General features: G+C 39.0%; 1 protein-coding gene across 3 annotated transcripts in view; it reads left to right on the top strand.

The window, feature by feature from the left end:
- Window positions 1-15,693, top strand: part of FMN2 (formin 2) — a 285,407-nt gene that overhangs the window by 91,140 nt on the left and 178,574 nt on the right. The window contains exons 5-7 of one of the 3 annotated variants that reach the window (XM_040967978.1): window positions 2,140-3,487; window positions 3,668-3,950; window positions 5,545-5,689. The exons of 1 other annotated variant lie outside the window; for it this stretch is intronic. In XM_040967978.1, coding sequence (XP_040823912.1) covers window positions 2,140-3,487; window positions 3,668-3,950; window positions 5,545-5,689 — 1,776 coding nt within the window. Of the gene's footprint in view, window positions 1-2,139; window positions 3,951-5,544; window positions 5,690-15,693 lie in introns of all 3 variants that reach the window. One more of the 3 variants, XM_040967977.1, reaches the window with a different exon arrangement.

Raw genomic sequence — 15,693 nt, 5'->3', positions numbered from 1 at the left:
CTTGGGTCCAGAGCTGGAACTGGGTGTTGCAATGTGGCACATGGAATAACTGGCATCCTAATTGCCTTCACCATCTAAACTTTTCCTGTGATGGACAGTAATGGGAAAATAAAAACTTTATTTACCAGAAACACCCATAGAAATACTCATGCTTGAAAGGTAGTTGTACACTGGTTAATTAAGATAGCATATTCATTTTATTAATCCATTGTAAAAATGAAGCATTGGGTAGTCTTTGTTTTTATTTGGAATGTATTTGGGAGCTAGTTTTTTGGTTTTGAGTTTCTTCTTTTTGATTTGATAATGGAATTAACTGTAATGTAACATGATGTAAAGTTTATAGTTATGTCTTTTACCATGTACAAGTCAGAGAACATAGTACTCGGAGAAATGCAGTTTCTCAAACTGCATTTTAACACCTTAATTTATTGTGCAGATATTGATGAAAAGTAGTGAGTTAAGGGCTGTGTGCCTGTGTATGTGCTGAGGCACTTGAAAAAATTAATTAAAATATAATATTTATCGTGATGTAAAAAAATTCGAAATCATGCAATTTTTCAAAATACACATTTTTCATGAACTTTGGAGGAGTCCATGTGTGTATGTCATTTGCATAAAGATAACTTCTCAACATTTTACATATTTAAAAGATTCATCGACAAATTATTAAAGAATATTTTGTCGTTACTTTTACAAATAGCTTGGGTAAAATATTAAACTTACAGCAAGCAGGATATGTATGGTACTATGCACATTTACTAGGAATATGCCCATAGACATATGAATGTCAAAGACATTTTGCATCTTATTAGAGACACATTCAGGGATTAATTTTAAGTGATGGTGATTGCTTTTAAAACTCAGGATTACATTTACAGTGTCTTGAGAGAACATGCTGCCAGCACATGCCACTAAGCCTGAAATCGAGAGCACTATTTTAGAAATAAAGTAGTATTTCATTCTTGTTAATGGCTGAGTAGTATTCCATGGAATAGCTGTACCACAGTTTTTCATCCACTCCTCTTTGGATGGGCCCAACTAGAGACCATTATGCTCAGTGTAATAAATCAATCCCAAAAGGGTAAATATCACGTTTAACAGCCCTTTTAATACTTGCTTTTAATACTCTTTTTGCTTTGGCATTTTTGTTTTTATTTTCATTTCTTCAAAATAGTTTCTTTTCTCAGGCCCAACGTGATAGAATAGCAGTTAAAGTCCTTGCCTTGAATGCATTTGGATCCTATATGGGTGCTGGTTCTAATCCCGACAGCCCCACTTCCCATCCAGCTCCCTGCCTGTGACCTGGGAACAGTCAAGGATGGCCCTAAGCTTTGGGACCCTATATCTGTGTAGGAGACTTGGAAGAGGTTCCTGGCTTTGGATTGGCTCAGCTCCATCTGATGCGGTCACTTGGAGAGTGAACTATTGGACGGAAGTTCTTGGTCTCTCCTCCTCTCTGTAGATCTGCCTTTGCAATAAAAGTAAATAAATGAAAGAAAACCAACAGAATAGTTTCTTATTAAATTCCTTTCTTATTAAATTCTTCACTGACTTGTAGGTCACATTAGCATAATTTTCTCCAAGCTTGTTTTTCATTTTCTTTTTATTCAGCAACACATTGGTCATTCAGTAGCATGTTATTTAACTTCTGAGCATTGTAAATTTTTTGACTTTATCCAGTTGTTGATTTTGTTTTATGGCTTTTCATTTAAGGGGTTGTGTAGTAATTGTGTAATAGAGACTATTGTGTTGAGATGTGAAGATAGAATGCAGTATGCATTTCTATTTCCAAATCAAAGATGGACTCCCAATGAAACTGCTAAATGTGTTGTGACAATAGGAAATAAAAAATATTTTAAAATAAGTAGTTTGCTACTCTACACTCAGAGTTTTCTTCCTCATTCTTGTTGGTGTACATGTCTTTAATGATATTGTTCAGGGATGAGACAACAGAAATTTTGGGAGCCTATGATAAATTGTGTGAATCCTTAAACGCCAAGGATAGACAACAGAGTAGCATGTTTTTCTATTGGAGGATCTTTCCAGAAGTATTACAGCATATGATATGTTTCTGTTTAATTTATAATCTTCTCTTTGGCATAATCTCATTTAAGTGCCCTTGTCATTGCTGCCCCTCAGGAGGTCCTTGACACGAGGTTTGAGGGACAGGCCAATGTCATTCAGCAACTGGAACAGACCATTGAAGACCTAAGGACCAAAATAGCTGAGCTGGAGAAGCAATACACCACTGTGGACGTGGAACTGACCAGAGGCCATCGAGGGGTCGAGAATGGAGTGGCACCCTCAGAAGATGTCTGTCTTGAAGCACTCAGGTTAGGAGAAGAGGATATTCAGCCTCAAAGGATTTTACAAGCAAAATCAATACAGACGTCCCCTACAGAAGAGGGTGGGATTCTCACACTAGCTTCTGGGAATGCATTGCCTGAAGGGCCTCCAGGCCCAGCTGGGGCTGAGAGCGGGGCATCAGCTCTCTCATCTTCACCTCCTGGATTACAGACCAAGTTTTGTTCAGAGATTTCTTTGATTGTGTCTCCAAGGAGAATATCAGTACAACTTGATGCCCATCAACCCACACAAAGTGTGTCACAGACTCTGCCCCCTTCATCCCTTCTGCCATCCAATGGTCATGGACAGCCTGCATCTCCGCTGCCACATGCTTCTCTTCATATTGACTTGGAAGACAGTCATGAACACTCTGTTTTTGTAAACAGCTGTACCATCCCACACTCACCACTTTTGCCTTGCACAGAGTCGCCCAGCTCCATGCCTGGCCTGGGCATGGCCATGTCTCCACACCCGCCTTCCCTTGGCATGACAGTGCCTGCTCTGCCCAGTACAGCCATCCCCCCACCTCCTCCTCTGCCAGATACAGAAATGCAACTACACCCTCCCCCTCCTGTATCTGATAAGGGAGTATCCCTTCCTCCCCCTCTACCAGGTGTGGGGATACCCCCTCCCACCCCTCTACCAGGTGTGGTAATTCCTCCCGCCCCCCCTCTACCTGGTGTGGGAATTCCCCCGGCTCCCCCTTTACCTGGTATGGGAATACCTCCTCCCCCTCCTCTACCAGGTGTGGGGATACCCCCTGCACCCCCTCTACCAGGTGTGGGGATACCCCCTGCCCCCCCTCTACCAGGTGTGGGGATACCCCCTGCCCCCCCTCTACCAGGTGTGGGGATACCCCCTGCCCCTCCTCTGCCTGGTGTGGGGATACCCCCTGCCCCCCCTCTACCTGGTGTGGGAATTCCCCCGGCTCCCGCTTTACCTGGTATGGGAATACCTCCTCCCCCTCCTCTACCAGGTGTGGGGATACCCCCTGCACCCCCTCTACCAGGTGTGGGGATACCCCCTGCCCCCCCTCTACCAGGTGTGGGGATACCCCCTGCCCCTCCTCTACCAGGTGTGGGGATACCCCCTGCCCCTCCTCTACCAGGTGTGGGGATACCCCCTGCCCCCCCTCTACCAGGTGTAGGGATACCCCCTGCCCCCCCTCTACCTGGTGTGGGAATTCCCCCTGCTCCCCCTTTACCTGGTATGGGAATACCTCCTCCCCCTCCCCCTCCTCCTCTTTCAGGAGCTGGGCTTCCTCCCCCTCCTCCCCATCCTGTACCTGGTGCTGGCATTCCTCCTCCTCCTCCTTTACCAGGTACCGGGATTCCTCCTGCTCCAGCTCCTCCGCCTCCTGGGACAGGAATCCCTCCACCTCCTCCACCCCCTCTTCTTCCTGGTTCAGGCCCTTCACTCACCCCACAAGTTGGGAGTAGCACTTTACCAACACCGCAAGTGTGTGGATTTCTTCCTCCTCCATTGCCCACTGGCCTGTTTGGATTAGGGATGAATCAAGACAAAGGGAGTAGGAAGCAGCCAATAGAACCTTGTCGGCCCATGAAGCCTCTTTATTGGACGAGAATTCAACTGCATAGTAAAAGGTAACATGAGAGCAAGTGCATCTTTACGGTCTGTCAGTACGAGGAAAACTGTCTTAAAATTTAAAATTTTGGGGAAATTTGTAATTTAACTTGTTTAAGTGTAAAAGAGATAAAGCAAATAACATCTATATCTAAAAATATGTATATCAATGTATAAGGTATATATAATATCATTTATAGTTACTAAAATAAGTAAAAATAGATAGGATATATATATATATACATATATAAATACCTAGGATCTATTCTCAAAACACATGTCTAGTTGACAGTGATAACAGACTGCTATGCATGCCTATATCCCGCAGAAACTGTGTGCTTACATGCTCTCCAGAGTGAGTGGAGGCAGGCGAGCACAGACATTTGTAGCCAAATTAGTTTCCAAATGAGAATCTACTCTTTGCTTTCACAATTTAAATTTTTGACAAAAGCTTAAAATGTCAATTCTTCGGCAAACTGACTTTTAAACAATGGTGGTTGTTTCATTTAAAAGACGCAGCCTTGTGTTACTAGTCTTTTCTGTTTGCAGCAGTCTTTCTTAGAGAAACACCCTACACAAAAATACATGCAAATGTTTGTGTAAAGTAACTTACTTCTGAGGATTTCTTGACAGCTTTATGGATGATTGGTGACATAACGTGAAGTCATGAAATTATGAATAATGATGACCATCATATAAAAATTTTTTTCATTAGGTATGCTGGTAGCATTTTACGTATGTTTCTATAACCTGTCTTCCTCAGTCACTGGGACAGTGCTAGGATACTTGAATTTGGATTGCTTAGAAATGTAGGTTGGGAAAAAGCATACGCTTAAACTTTACAGTGCTTTCATGAGACTTTCAGTTTTTTTGTGTGTGATAGGGCACGAATTTAGACATAATTGTTGTTTATTTTTAAACAAGGCTCTTTTACCTCTTGTGTCTTAAAATACTGTTTATTAAATTATTCCCAAGAGGCAAGAATCTATGTATCTTGACTATTTTAAACCTTGCAGTTCATTCTTTGTGTATGCATCACCTTTATATGTTGGTGAACATTCTAAACTATATTCCAAACTCCTTCCTCCAGTTTCATGGAATGAGGTTTTGAAGTTTTGTTTTTGTTGTTTTGATTCTTTCAAAAAATTTTTTTTTGTGTTATACTGTATGAATGTGTAGTCACCATGGAGCTAAATATGAATGAAATGGTCGAAAGCCATGGTGAGAGATGTAATTTTGGAGACTTAATTTTTCAATCTATGAATAACCCACAAGACTGATGAGTAAAGTTGTGTGACAGCTACCAAGCATTTCTTGCCTTCCTAACCCATACCAAGAGGGATTTTGCTTGTATGTTCTTATTCAATGAGTGCCTTCAAAACTGAGAATTCCTAGAAATTATTCCAATGCAAAGTTTCATTCTATTTGGATGGTATTTTAATTTTATCTTCAAATTGACAAAGCAATGTTTTGTCCTCTTTTTATCTTTCCTTTCCTTTTCTTTGTACCACTCTTAGAAGGTTCTGCTCCTCATCCTTCCTTCCTTCCATTCTGTTTAAGCTAGCTACATAGTTTAATTCGAAGGCTCTTTCATTGTTGTTTGCTTAACTTTAGAGATTCCAGTCCTTCACTTATTTGGGAAAAAATTGAAGAGCCATCCATAGATTGTCATGAATTTGAGGAGTTATTTTCTAAAACTGCTGTAAAGGAGAGAAAGAAGCCAATTTCTGACACCATCTCAAAGACAAAGGCTAAACAAGTAAGTATTCTCGTGCTTTTGCGAGTTGGACAGTATTTTTGGCATAAGTGTTAACTTTCATTAGAGAAAAATCCTTGAAATAGTTCTGGGCTATGGAAAGTTCCACAGATCTTATGTAAAGAGCAAAGGTTAGAATTTTAGAACATGTGGTTCAGTACAACTAGCCAAATGGAATAATAAATAATCCACTCCAACAAGTGATAATGCCCTGACTTTTGTTTGTAATTTGGTGATGCGCACACACACACACACGAACACACACATATATATATATTTTACAAAATTTGAGCTATTTGCTTCTTTGTAGGATTAGTTATCTAGAAATAAATTTTAAGCTGATAGAAAGCCATTTGAGCGTTAGTATGAATGGAAAAATGAGAGAACGGAAAGTCAAACAAGTCTGTCAATTTTAGTAAGTGATATTGTGTTTGGAATCTTACCACATTATCATGGAAGCAGAGGCTATTAGAATCCAGCTAAACAAATATTGAATCCATTTTTCCATTTCCATTTCCTTTGATCCAACCTGTGGCACTTGAGTTAGAAGAAGAAAATATGGTGCGTTTAGGGAACATTTCCAAGCAACATTCTTCATTTGCACATACTTGGGGCCTGAATATAAAACTATACTGTAAATTCTCAAAGGTGTCATTTAGGAAGGCACAGTAAAACCTCACAATAATGAGCTTGTGTCTGTCCTTTACCCTGAACTGGGGAGTGGATACATTCTTTAACTTCTGCAGAGTAGTGATAAGAGTTCAACCAGGCAAAAAAGGAAGAAAAAAAAAAGTGGCCAGCAGTGCAGTCTTGAAAGGCAAGAATGGAGAAATAGGGCCCATGTTCTCAGTAATCTACTGGCCTGGCCTTCTCAAGTGTGTGCCAATGACTTGTGTCATTCCTTAAATTTTTGCCTCTAATCTGAAAGTCTGGACTGTGCACATGGCTCAGAGTTGTTATCATGGATATTTATTTCAAAGCAAAATAACTTCTAGGAGATGGACACTACCCAGTCCCACCAAGAATGTGTGGATTTCAACTGAACAGTTAGACCTCTAAAGTCCATAGGTAGAACAGTAGGCAGGCTCAGCCATACATTGCATCCATTGTAGAATGATGAAAATCCACACGTGATGCAGTTGAGTTTTTCAAAACCACTTTACTGCATTATAACCCTGTAGCTGATGACTTAGATCAGTGACCATGGAAAATGAGACAGTAACAGGGATGTTGTGTTTCCATTCCCAGTGTTTGGGAAAGGAATAAGCCAGCTGTGTAAAGGAGGAACATTGCATAAATATCTGGCTGTCGTCAGAAGTGATTAAAAACCAGAAAATGATTTGTCATAATATTAAGTGCAGTATGGCAGTGTTAAAGAGAAGAGATGTAAATGAAAAATTCTATTTTCTTTGGCAGAGATGAATATTTAAAACACCCCCCCCCCCGGTATATTTGTGTCTAGTATACTAACCCTGAGTTGGCATCTCACCTGTGTATTAGATACCAGGAAACAGTAAAGAATTTGAATAAAGAATACGGACAAGGAGACTAGTTAAGCAGCCAGCACTGGCCCTTGACAAATGGACAGGCGTGGTGTAGGCTATCTCTTGTTAAGGGACTAAATGTCTTAACAAAAACAAACCACACCCTCTCCCAGTGCCATTTTTTTTTTTCTTTTGGGTAAAGGAATATAAATAATGAAGTTTTCTTACAAGTTACTTGTGACTATGGGATTCCAACTTCTAGTTGATGTCATTTTCAAATTTTACATTACTCAAATGTCATTTTGTCCCAATCATCAAAATTCAAGAATAGTTAGCACATGTTAGCCTATTGGCAGCTAAGCAGTGTGGATGTATTGAATGTTACCATAGCATATTCATTCCACTTTGTCATTGATATGTTGCATAGACTTGCCAGAGTAATAGTTCCGATTCAGTTGTAGTGATGCTTTGTTGACTGGCCGTTTCAGCTGGTGGACCATTCTCCATCATGACTCTTGATAAGTTCTTTAGCATCTCTTTGGCTTGGTACTTGCAATCTGCTTTTGGAAGGAAAAATGATTTTTTTTTTCTGCGTGCTGGAGAAAAAATTTTAAAGGGAAATATGACTGAATAAACATTTTAATTTTATTTGCTTGTTTTGGAGTAAAAAAAAAATCTATCCATTCAGTTTGCTTCAGAACGTTGTTAAGGGAAATGTATTTTCAGATGTATGCAAATAGTTCCACTTTTTCTGGGAAATATATACCGCTCATATGTACAGACATTCTGGTACTTCATGATTCGTTTCCAGTAAAACTAATAGGCTTTAAAGTGGTGTGGCACATATTTATGGAGGTATTTCAAGCAATTCTTATATACAATGGAAATTGGAAGTTTTGTTTTTCTTTTCTTTAAATATTTAAAAGTAGCCAAATAATTTTTCTGTGATCTGTCTCTCTCTTAAAAGTAGCACTCTAGTTAAATGTGCTGGTATTTAATGAACTGCCTGGGCTGTTGTGCTGTTACAGCAGGGACAACTTCGGTGTGATCGCACTAAGATTGCCTTGCCCGGCATATTGCCATTTCCACAAGGAAAAGGGGTTATTCCACGAACACCCAAAAAAAGTAGTGATGATGAATATGTGTTTGTTACAATCCTTGCTTCCAAAGAACTAGAGGCAAGCATTTATTTTTATTTTTCTCATATTAAATATATATGAATTTATTATGTGATCATTTCTCTCTTATCCTTGTAATTCTCTTTCCTTCTTCCTTTCCCTCCCTCCCTCCCTTCCTTCTCCCCCTCCCTCTCTCTTTTGAGATATTACACATAGGGAGATTAGGAAGGCAAATGAGGGTTTATTGGAACTTGAGTTGTCATAGTTCTTTGTCATTTTTGTACATCTGAGACTTATTCATTATAATTATATGTTAACCTGCTCACTTAAAACAACAATCATAGCCCTTGCGGAATAAACAGGATAATAAGACAACAATCTCATTTGATGCCCATGTGTTTAAATGTCAGGACACAAATACTCTTGTGTGCTTGTTAGGAATGCTCAAAGTCTCTATTTAGGATAACCCCATGGTTATGAACATGTCAGAGTATGGAAAGGCTTTAAAAGTTTCTGCACATGTGCCTGGCATATAGTTAAAGTGCCGCACCTCTTTCTTTCCTGGATAACTCAGTGATTAGGAACATTGATAAAGATCTTGAGTCACCTGAGCATCTTATGTGGTAAAGAGATGAAGTTTATCCTGGAATTAGGACCAAAAAATTGAGAGAGTTTATTTTGCAAAGATTCTGATAATAGAGAGCATTTAAAAAATATTGGCTAATTCTGTGTCCCCTGAGCTCCTTAGCAAATAATATTTGGCTCATGTATTAAGTGCAACAAGAATAATAATCATAGAAACCACATTGTGCCCTGTGTTTGTCATGTGCTGGTTATTGTTCTTAGCACTGTAATAACTCACTTATTCTTCATCCTCTATGAGATAGACATCATCATCCCCAGGTCAGGGATCAAAAAGCCGAGATATAGAAGAGATCAATAATTTTCCCAAGCTGGTAAGGGGAAAAGCTCAGATTCAAATTGGTCAGAACCTATGTTCTTTCTCAGTTATATGTGTGAGTATGAATAATACAGTCTTTTATTTATGCCATAAGACATAGTTTTAATTTTCAGTTTTTATATTTATTAAAATTTTTTTGTTAATCTGCTTTTGACAGGCAGACCGGTCCATACCGATGTCTTCCATGTGTAGGTTCACTCCCCAAATGTTCACAACACCCAGGTCAGGCTCAGGTTGAACTGGGAAATGGAAAACTCAGTCCAAGTTTCCCATATGGACATTAGGCACCAATGTAATTGAGCATATAACTGGGAAGCTGGATTCGGAGTTAACCTCATCATATAGCTATAGCTATGGACATCCCAAGTGATGCTCTAACTGTGTGCCAGCTACCTGCCCCTGAGTGCTCAATATTTAAATGACTCTAGTTGCACTTAATAAACTGTGTTGAGACACTTTTAAAGCCTTTTCCATACTCTGACAATTTTTTTCAAGTACCTTAACTATGAAGCCACCAAACAGGACATTTGTCCAGAAAAATAAGCTTGTCAAAGTGATGTATACTTTAAATATATAAGCCTGTGTAGGTAGTTAAACATGAGGTCAGCTTGCTTATGAGGCAGCAACTATGGTTTAAGTCCACTGAATGCCAACTGATAATTTTTTTAAGAATTATTCATTTTTGCTTGAAAGGCAGGGTTAGAGTTAGAGAGAATGAGGGAGAGAGGGAGGGAGGGGGAGAGAGAGGGAGGGAGGGGGAGAGAGAGGGAGGGAGGCGGGGAGAGAGAGAGAGACACACAGAGAGAGAGAGAGAGAGAGAGAGAGATTGACTCAATCAGTTGGCTATCTCCCCAGTTAGCCTCAGTGGCTGAAGACTGGCCAGACCAATACCGGGAATCAGGAGACTCTTGGGTCTCCCACATAAGTGCAGAGACATGAGGCATCTGCTGCTGCTTTTCCCAGGCCATTGTCAGGGAGCTAGATCAGAAGTGGACCAGCTGGGATTAGAACTGGTGCTCATGTGGGCTGCCATTGCCACAGGTGGAGCGTTAGCCTGTTATGCTGCAATATTAGTCCCCAGCTGGTATATTATTCTACACCCCATGACAGAAAAGGAACCATCTTTGTAAAATATGCCTTGAGGAAACAACATCTAATCATGCTTAAAAGATCTGTTCAAAGAGCATGTTACCCAAAATGTAAATTTTCACACTGAAGTTAACAAGAATGAGTACAAATAATCTGTTATTGTTTACAATCTGTACATGAAATTTGCATAACCATTTAATATGACACAATTGGATCTCTGTGGGTTTCTCCTATTTATCATTTTAAAATGCTCTGCTCAAAGAGTTGGAAACAAAAACTATTTATGATAGTTAAGTATTTGTTGGTTCAGCCTCTGGATATATGGTGAGAAAAATCCTTAAATCTCCTCTTCATTGTAACGGGACGTAATAAAAGGACTCATTACAATTTTTGTTTAGTAGATGCGTATGTCAAGGAAATAAGCTTGTGATATACGGTTCCATTTTTCCCATTGTTCTTGATAATTTCTTGAAAGGTTTTCTTAATGTTGTAAGCACTCATAACAATGGTCAGAAAAGAAACATTCACCAACCAGCTGTTCCCAAATCAGGCACAGAATTTAATAGCTTTAAGTATTTTTTTAATAAAGATAACTTATTTATTTGAAAGTTAGAATGATAGTGAGAGAGGTAGCAAAGGGACATCTTTCATTTGTTGGCTCACTCTCCAGATGGCTGCAATGACCAGATATGGACCAGTGGGAAACCAAGAGCTAGGAGCTTATTCTTGTTCCCAAGTACATGACAGAAATCCAAGCACCTAGGCCATTTTTTGTTGCTGTCATCTGAACATTACCAGTTGAATCTAAAGTGGAGCAGCTAGGACACTACCAGTGCTCATATGGGATGCCAGAATGGCACCTTTTCTCAATATATCACAGTACCAGCCCCTAAGGTCTAAGTGTTCTTATGTGAGCTGTGATTGCTCTTAAAATGCTTTTTCCTATTATGTTGAGGAATTTGAGCGAAAGTATGTGCTACACTTTAACATTGTCGACTACTGTAGTATTTATTGCTGCACAAAGATAGATTACCTACTTGCATTTTGTCTTTAGATTTTTGTTTCAGTTTTATATAAAGACAAAATATTTAATTTTAGATATCTAAATTTATAATAGCCAATTAGGCTTTCAGTGTTCACCAAATGATAAGATGAATGTGGTCTGAGTAGCAAGAGTCTAATATTCTTGTGTTGGTGCTGATGTTTTGGAATGGTTGGAAGCAAAGGTGTGTTTTGGTTGATTCAAATAGTCATATTTGCGTTTTAAGCTAAAGACTTAAAATGTCAAATAAGACAATTTAGATTTGTTTTGGGATACTTAATAAACATTTGGTACTCTGTAACTTTGAGCATCTGCTTTTAATAGAATACATTCCAATTGCAAGTCTTAAAAATGTATTTACATAGAAAACCACATCAAAATACAAAGCTATAATTAGACAAACATAGGTTTTGTGGAATCTGGATTTGCTTTAGAAGTTGAAAGATTTATTATTTTTTGAAGATGTTATTTCTATAACTATTTGTAGCGCATACTCAATCAATTCAAAGAATGCAATAATAATAACCCCTATTTAAAAGTTTTCTTTCAGCCAAAAAATTGTTTTAATATTTTCAAGTAAATGGCTTAAAAAACCAAAAGCACCAAGGGAAGGAAAGATAATTAAGCTAATAATTCTTGACCTTGTCAGTTTACTAGAGAAGTTTTATGTTAGAGGATTTTTTTTGATTAATTGTACTTTGAAATTGCATAAAATTATAGTGCTGAAGATTAATTCTTTTGTATTTTGGATTTATATATGTATTTGATATTAAGAGTCTCTTGGACTAGCTGTATCAGAATAGATATTGGAGCCTGGCACGATGGCTCAGGTTAAATCCTTGCCTTGCAGCACAGGGATCCTACCTGGGCACCAGTTTGTGTTACGGTTGCTCCACTTCTCTTCTAGCTCCCTGCTTGTGGCGCAGGAAAGTAGTAGAGGATGGTCCAAAGCCTTGGGATTCTGTACCAATATGGGAGACCCTGAACAAGCTCTTCGCTCTGGATCAACTCGCTCCAGCCCATAATGGGTACCTAGGGAGAGAACAACTGGATAGATCTTTCTGTCTCTCTCTTTCTCCATGTAGATTTGTTTTTCCAATAAAAAGAATAGATCTTAAACAATAAATAGGTACTGAATTTTAAGAGGTGGGATATTTATTCATCTTGATACACAGGAATTAAGAAAGAGTGTCAAATAGCAACAATTCTGTGTGCAGCAGATACTACAAGAGCCTTTTCTCAATACTGTCAATTTAGAGTGGATACTGTGCGGACCCTAGAAAACTACAGAGAGCTTTCTTTGCTTTTTCCCCTTCCCCCTTTCTATTTATTTATTTATATTGAAAAGACACATTTACTCAGAGGAGGAGAGACAGAGAGAGAAAAATCTTCCATTCTCTCACTGGTTCACTCCCTAAGTGACCACAAACCTAGCCTATCTGAAACCAGGAGCCAGGAGCATCTCCTGGGTCTTGCACATGGGTACAGGTTCCCAAGGCTTTGGGCCATGTTCTAGTGTCTTCTAGATCACTAGCAGGGAGCTTATTGGGAAGTGGAGCTGCCAGTACACACCCAGTGCCCATATGGAATCCCAGCAGGAGGAAGATTAGCCATTTGAGCCAACATCCCAAGCCACTCTCTTTACTTTCACTGGCAAAATAATAAAAGTATAAATTTCTCTGTTGCTCCCTTTTTTGACCTGATGATAGAATTTATTCCTGTGAGCAGGAAGTACAGCATAGATAATTTTATGTAAGAGAAGGTATAGAGAGTCTCTGGAGGGTTAATTGTCTTGGAGTAGCCCAAAAGAAACAGTATTGAATAATTAATATAGCCGTATATCAGTGATTGTTCAGGTTCCATATTCTTTCATAGAGACAGTAAATACTGTGGGTGGTCGGTAGAACAGACTATGAGGGCCGGATGCGGTAGACAACCTGTGTGGAGGAGATGCGACTAGTAGTGGGCCTTGAAGAATTTATTTGGTTTAGATATATAGAGAGGATTAAGGGGTCATTTTTTTGGTGAATGGCGCTTTGAGCAAAGGTTTCCTTGAAGTTTAATTTAAAACCATGGTAAATCAGCATCCGAGCAGGCTTCTGAGTGCTTCTGTTGGAGCTTCAGGAATGTGAAGGTAGATGATTTATATTCATTTCCTTTAGCTGAACATAGTTCCTTTTCCTTCTGCAAGCTTTCAGATTTTGCATCTTAGAAATAATTGTTTGAATTGGATTGTGGCTGAAGAATGTCCTTGTGTCATGGCATTAAACAGCAGAATGCGTGTTTCTTTATCATAGTTGGTAATAGGAGTTTGGGTAATCCCAGGGCAGAGAGACTTTGTTGTTCTTTGGATGTATTTAGTTATGATGACTTCTTCTTGCCTGTGGGCAGGAAGGACGGTGACACAAACCTGAATAGTCAGAATGTAGCTTTGCCTGATCCAGTCTAAAACTGGTGCTGGTAATTTGAAGATACTAGCTTGAAATTTAGAAAAAAAATGAATGCTCTGATGGATGTCTTAATTTTCTTTCCAGTTGAGACTATTTAATTTGCTCTTTTCAGAGCCATATTGAAAATGGAAGATTTATAACATTTCTATTTCGATTTTTGGTCCAATGTTAATACATAAATCTGTAAAATTGGAATCTGTAATGTTAAAATGTCTAAAATATTTATCTCTTAAAATTTTATTGGAGAGTGAGATAGAGACAGTCAATCGGAGCTTTTATCCACCGGGTCACCCTCTAACTCTTAAATTGACTGGATCTGAAGGGTAGCTCCAGGAAGGCTCTTCCAATCCTGCATAGGGGAGCAGGACACTAATTACTTGAGCCTCTACTGCTTCCTTTTAGAGTCTGGGTGGAGTCAGGAATTAAAACTAAATATTGTGATGTGAGATGTGGGTGTTAGCTGATAGGCTAAATATCTGCCCTGAAACACTACTTGGAAGAGTTATTTAGACATATATTTTAGACAGAGTGAGGGTCTTCGCCTCAGCAAATCCATAATTTAATTAAAGAACATCTAAAATTCTGTAAGACGATGAGTCTCTGTGACACCTGGGGCATGACCTGCTACATGTGCAGTCATCTCCAATCCTGCTCTAGCTTGGGGATTTACTGCCAAGAAGACAGGATCTCCTGCTCTCTGCAGCTCTGTCTGCTGCTATGGTTTTCTTGCAGGAAAAGCAGGGAATTAGCAATTGTAATTTTCACTTGTGATAGAAGCTTTTGATGCACGCTGCTTCCCTCCATCACACACACTGGTTAAGTTAAAACTCCAAGTGGTTCAGCAGAGTTAAGCTTCCTCTTGGATTGTAGTCTCTGAGTTGAGCTTGAAGAAGCCTTGCTGGAAGAGAAACAGATGGGGGAAACATGTGCAGGGATATCAGACTGCAGGTAATAGAACTAGATTTTACTGAACTAGTCTAGCTAAGCCACTAAACTTAAATAAACAAAAGCAGTAGCCTATAGGGAAGGGAAGGTTCAATCAGTATCAGTATATAAAGTTGCTGTGATGTGTTATCTGAAATAACCACTTTGGCACCAATAATGGGACGTGCAAACAAACAAGAAAGTTTTGCCCATAACGCAGGAAAGCAGGCAACAGAAACATCTTTTAGAGAGGCCCAGAAGTAAGACTTATGAAGTACTTCAAGATACCTATTCTGTGTATCTTCAGAGGACTCAAATTATTTCTATGAAAAGAGATATTATGATAGTGTTTCATCCAGGAAGGAATGTGAGTAAAAAGACAGAAATTGCAAATTAGGGGGTAAACAATTGCCAAACTGAAGCAATGTTACTAGAATATTGAACTGTGCGTAGTGGTAGAAGAAACAGCAAACTGGAAAATAGCCCAGTAGAGAGTATACGCTTTGAAGAACACCGAGAAGAGTGAAGACAGTGACAATCTCAGAATGAAGTTGGATACTATTAAATGATCAGTGTAGGTGAAAAGTATTATAATAGAAGAGAAAGGGGAAGAAATAATACTTGAAGATGGAATGGTGGATAACATCCCAACAGTATGAAAAATGTTATATACACACTCATGCTTAATGAGCTTCACATAGATAAAGCCAAGATCTGTACCCCAATATATCAGAGTTGCATTGTTGGATGCCAAAATTGACGACCTGAAGACAGAATAAGACAACTCATCACATACAAGGGAAACTCAAATTTTAAAATGACTTGCCAGAATCATGGAGACCAGAAGACAGAGGATGGGATATTTAGTTTGGTGAAAGTAAAAGCTGCCAATCAGGGATCTTAGGTCTAGCAAAATAAATATGAAAGTGTGATAAAGAC

Source organism: Ochotona curzoniae, unplaced genomic scaffold (genome assembly GCF_017591425.1).
Source record: "Ochotona curzoniae isolate NIBS_2020 unplaced genomic scaffold, NIBS_Ocur_1.0 scaffold_4683, whole genome shotgun sequence".
Classification (NCBI taxonomy): domain Eukaryota; kingdom Metazoa; phylum Chordata; class Mammalia; order Lagomorpha; family Ochotonidae; genus Ochotona; species Ochotona curzoniae.
Note: the sequence above shows the minus strand (reverse complement) of the source record. Positions and strands in the feature narration are given on the sequence as shown.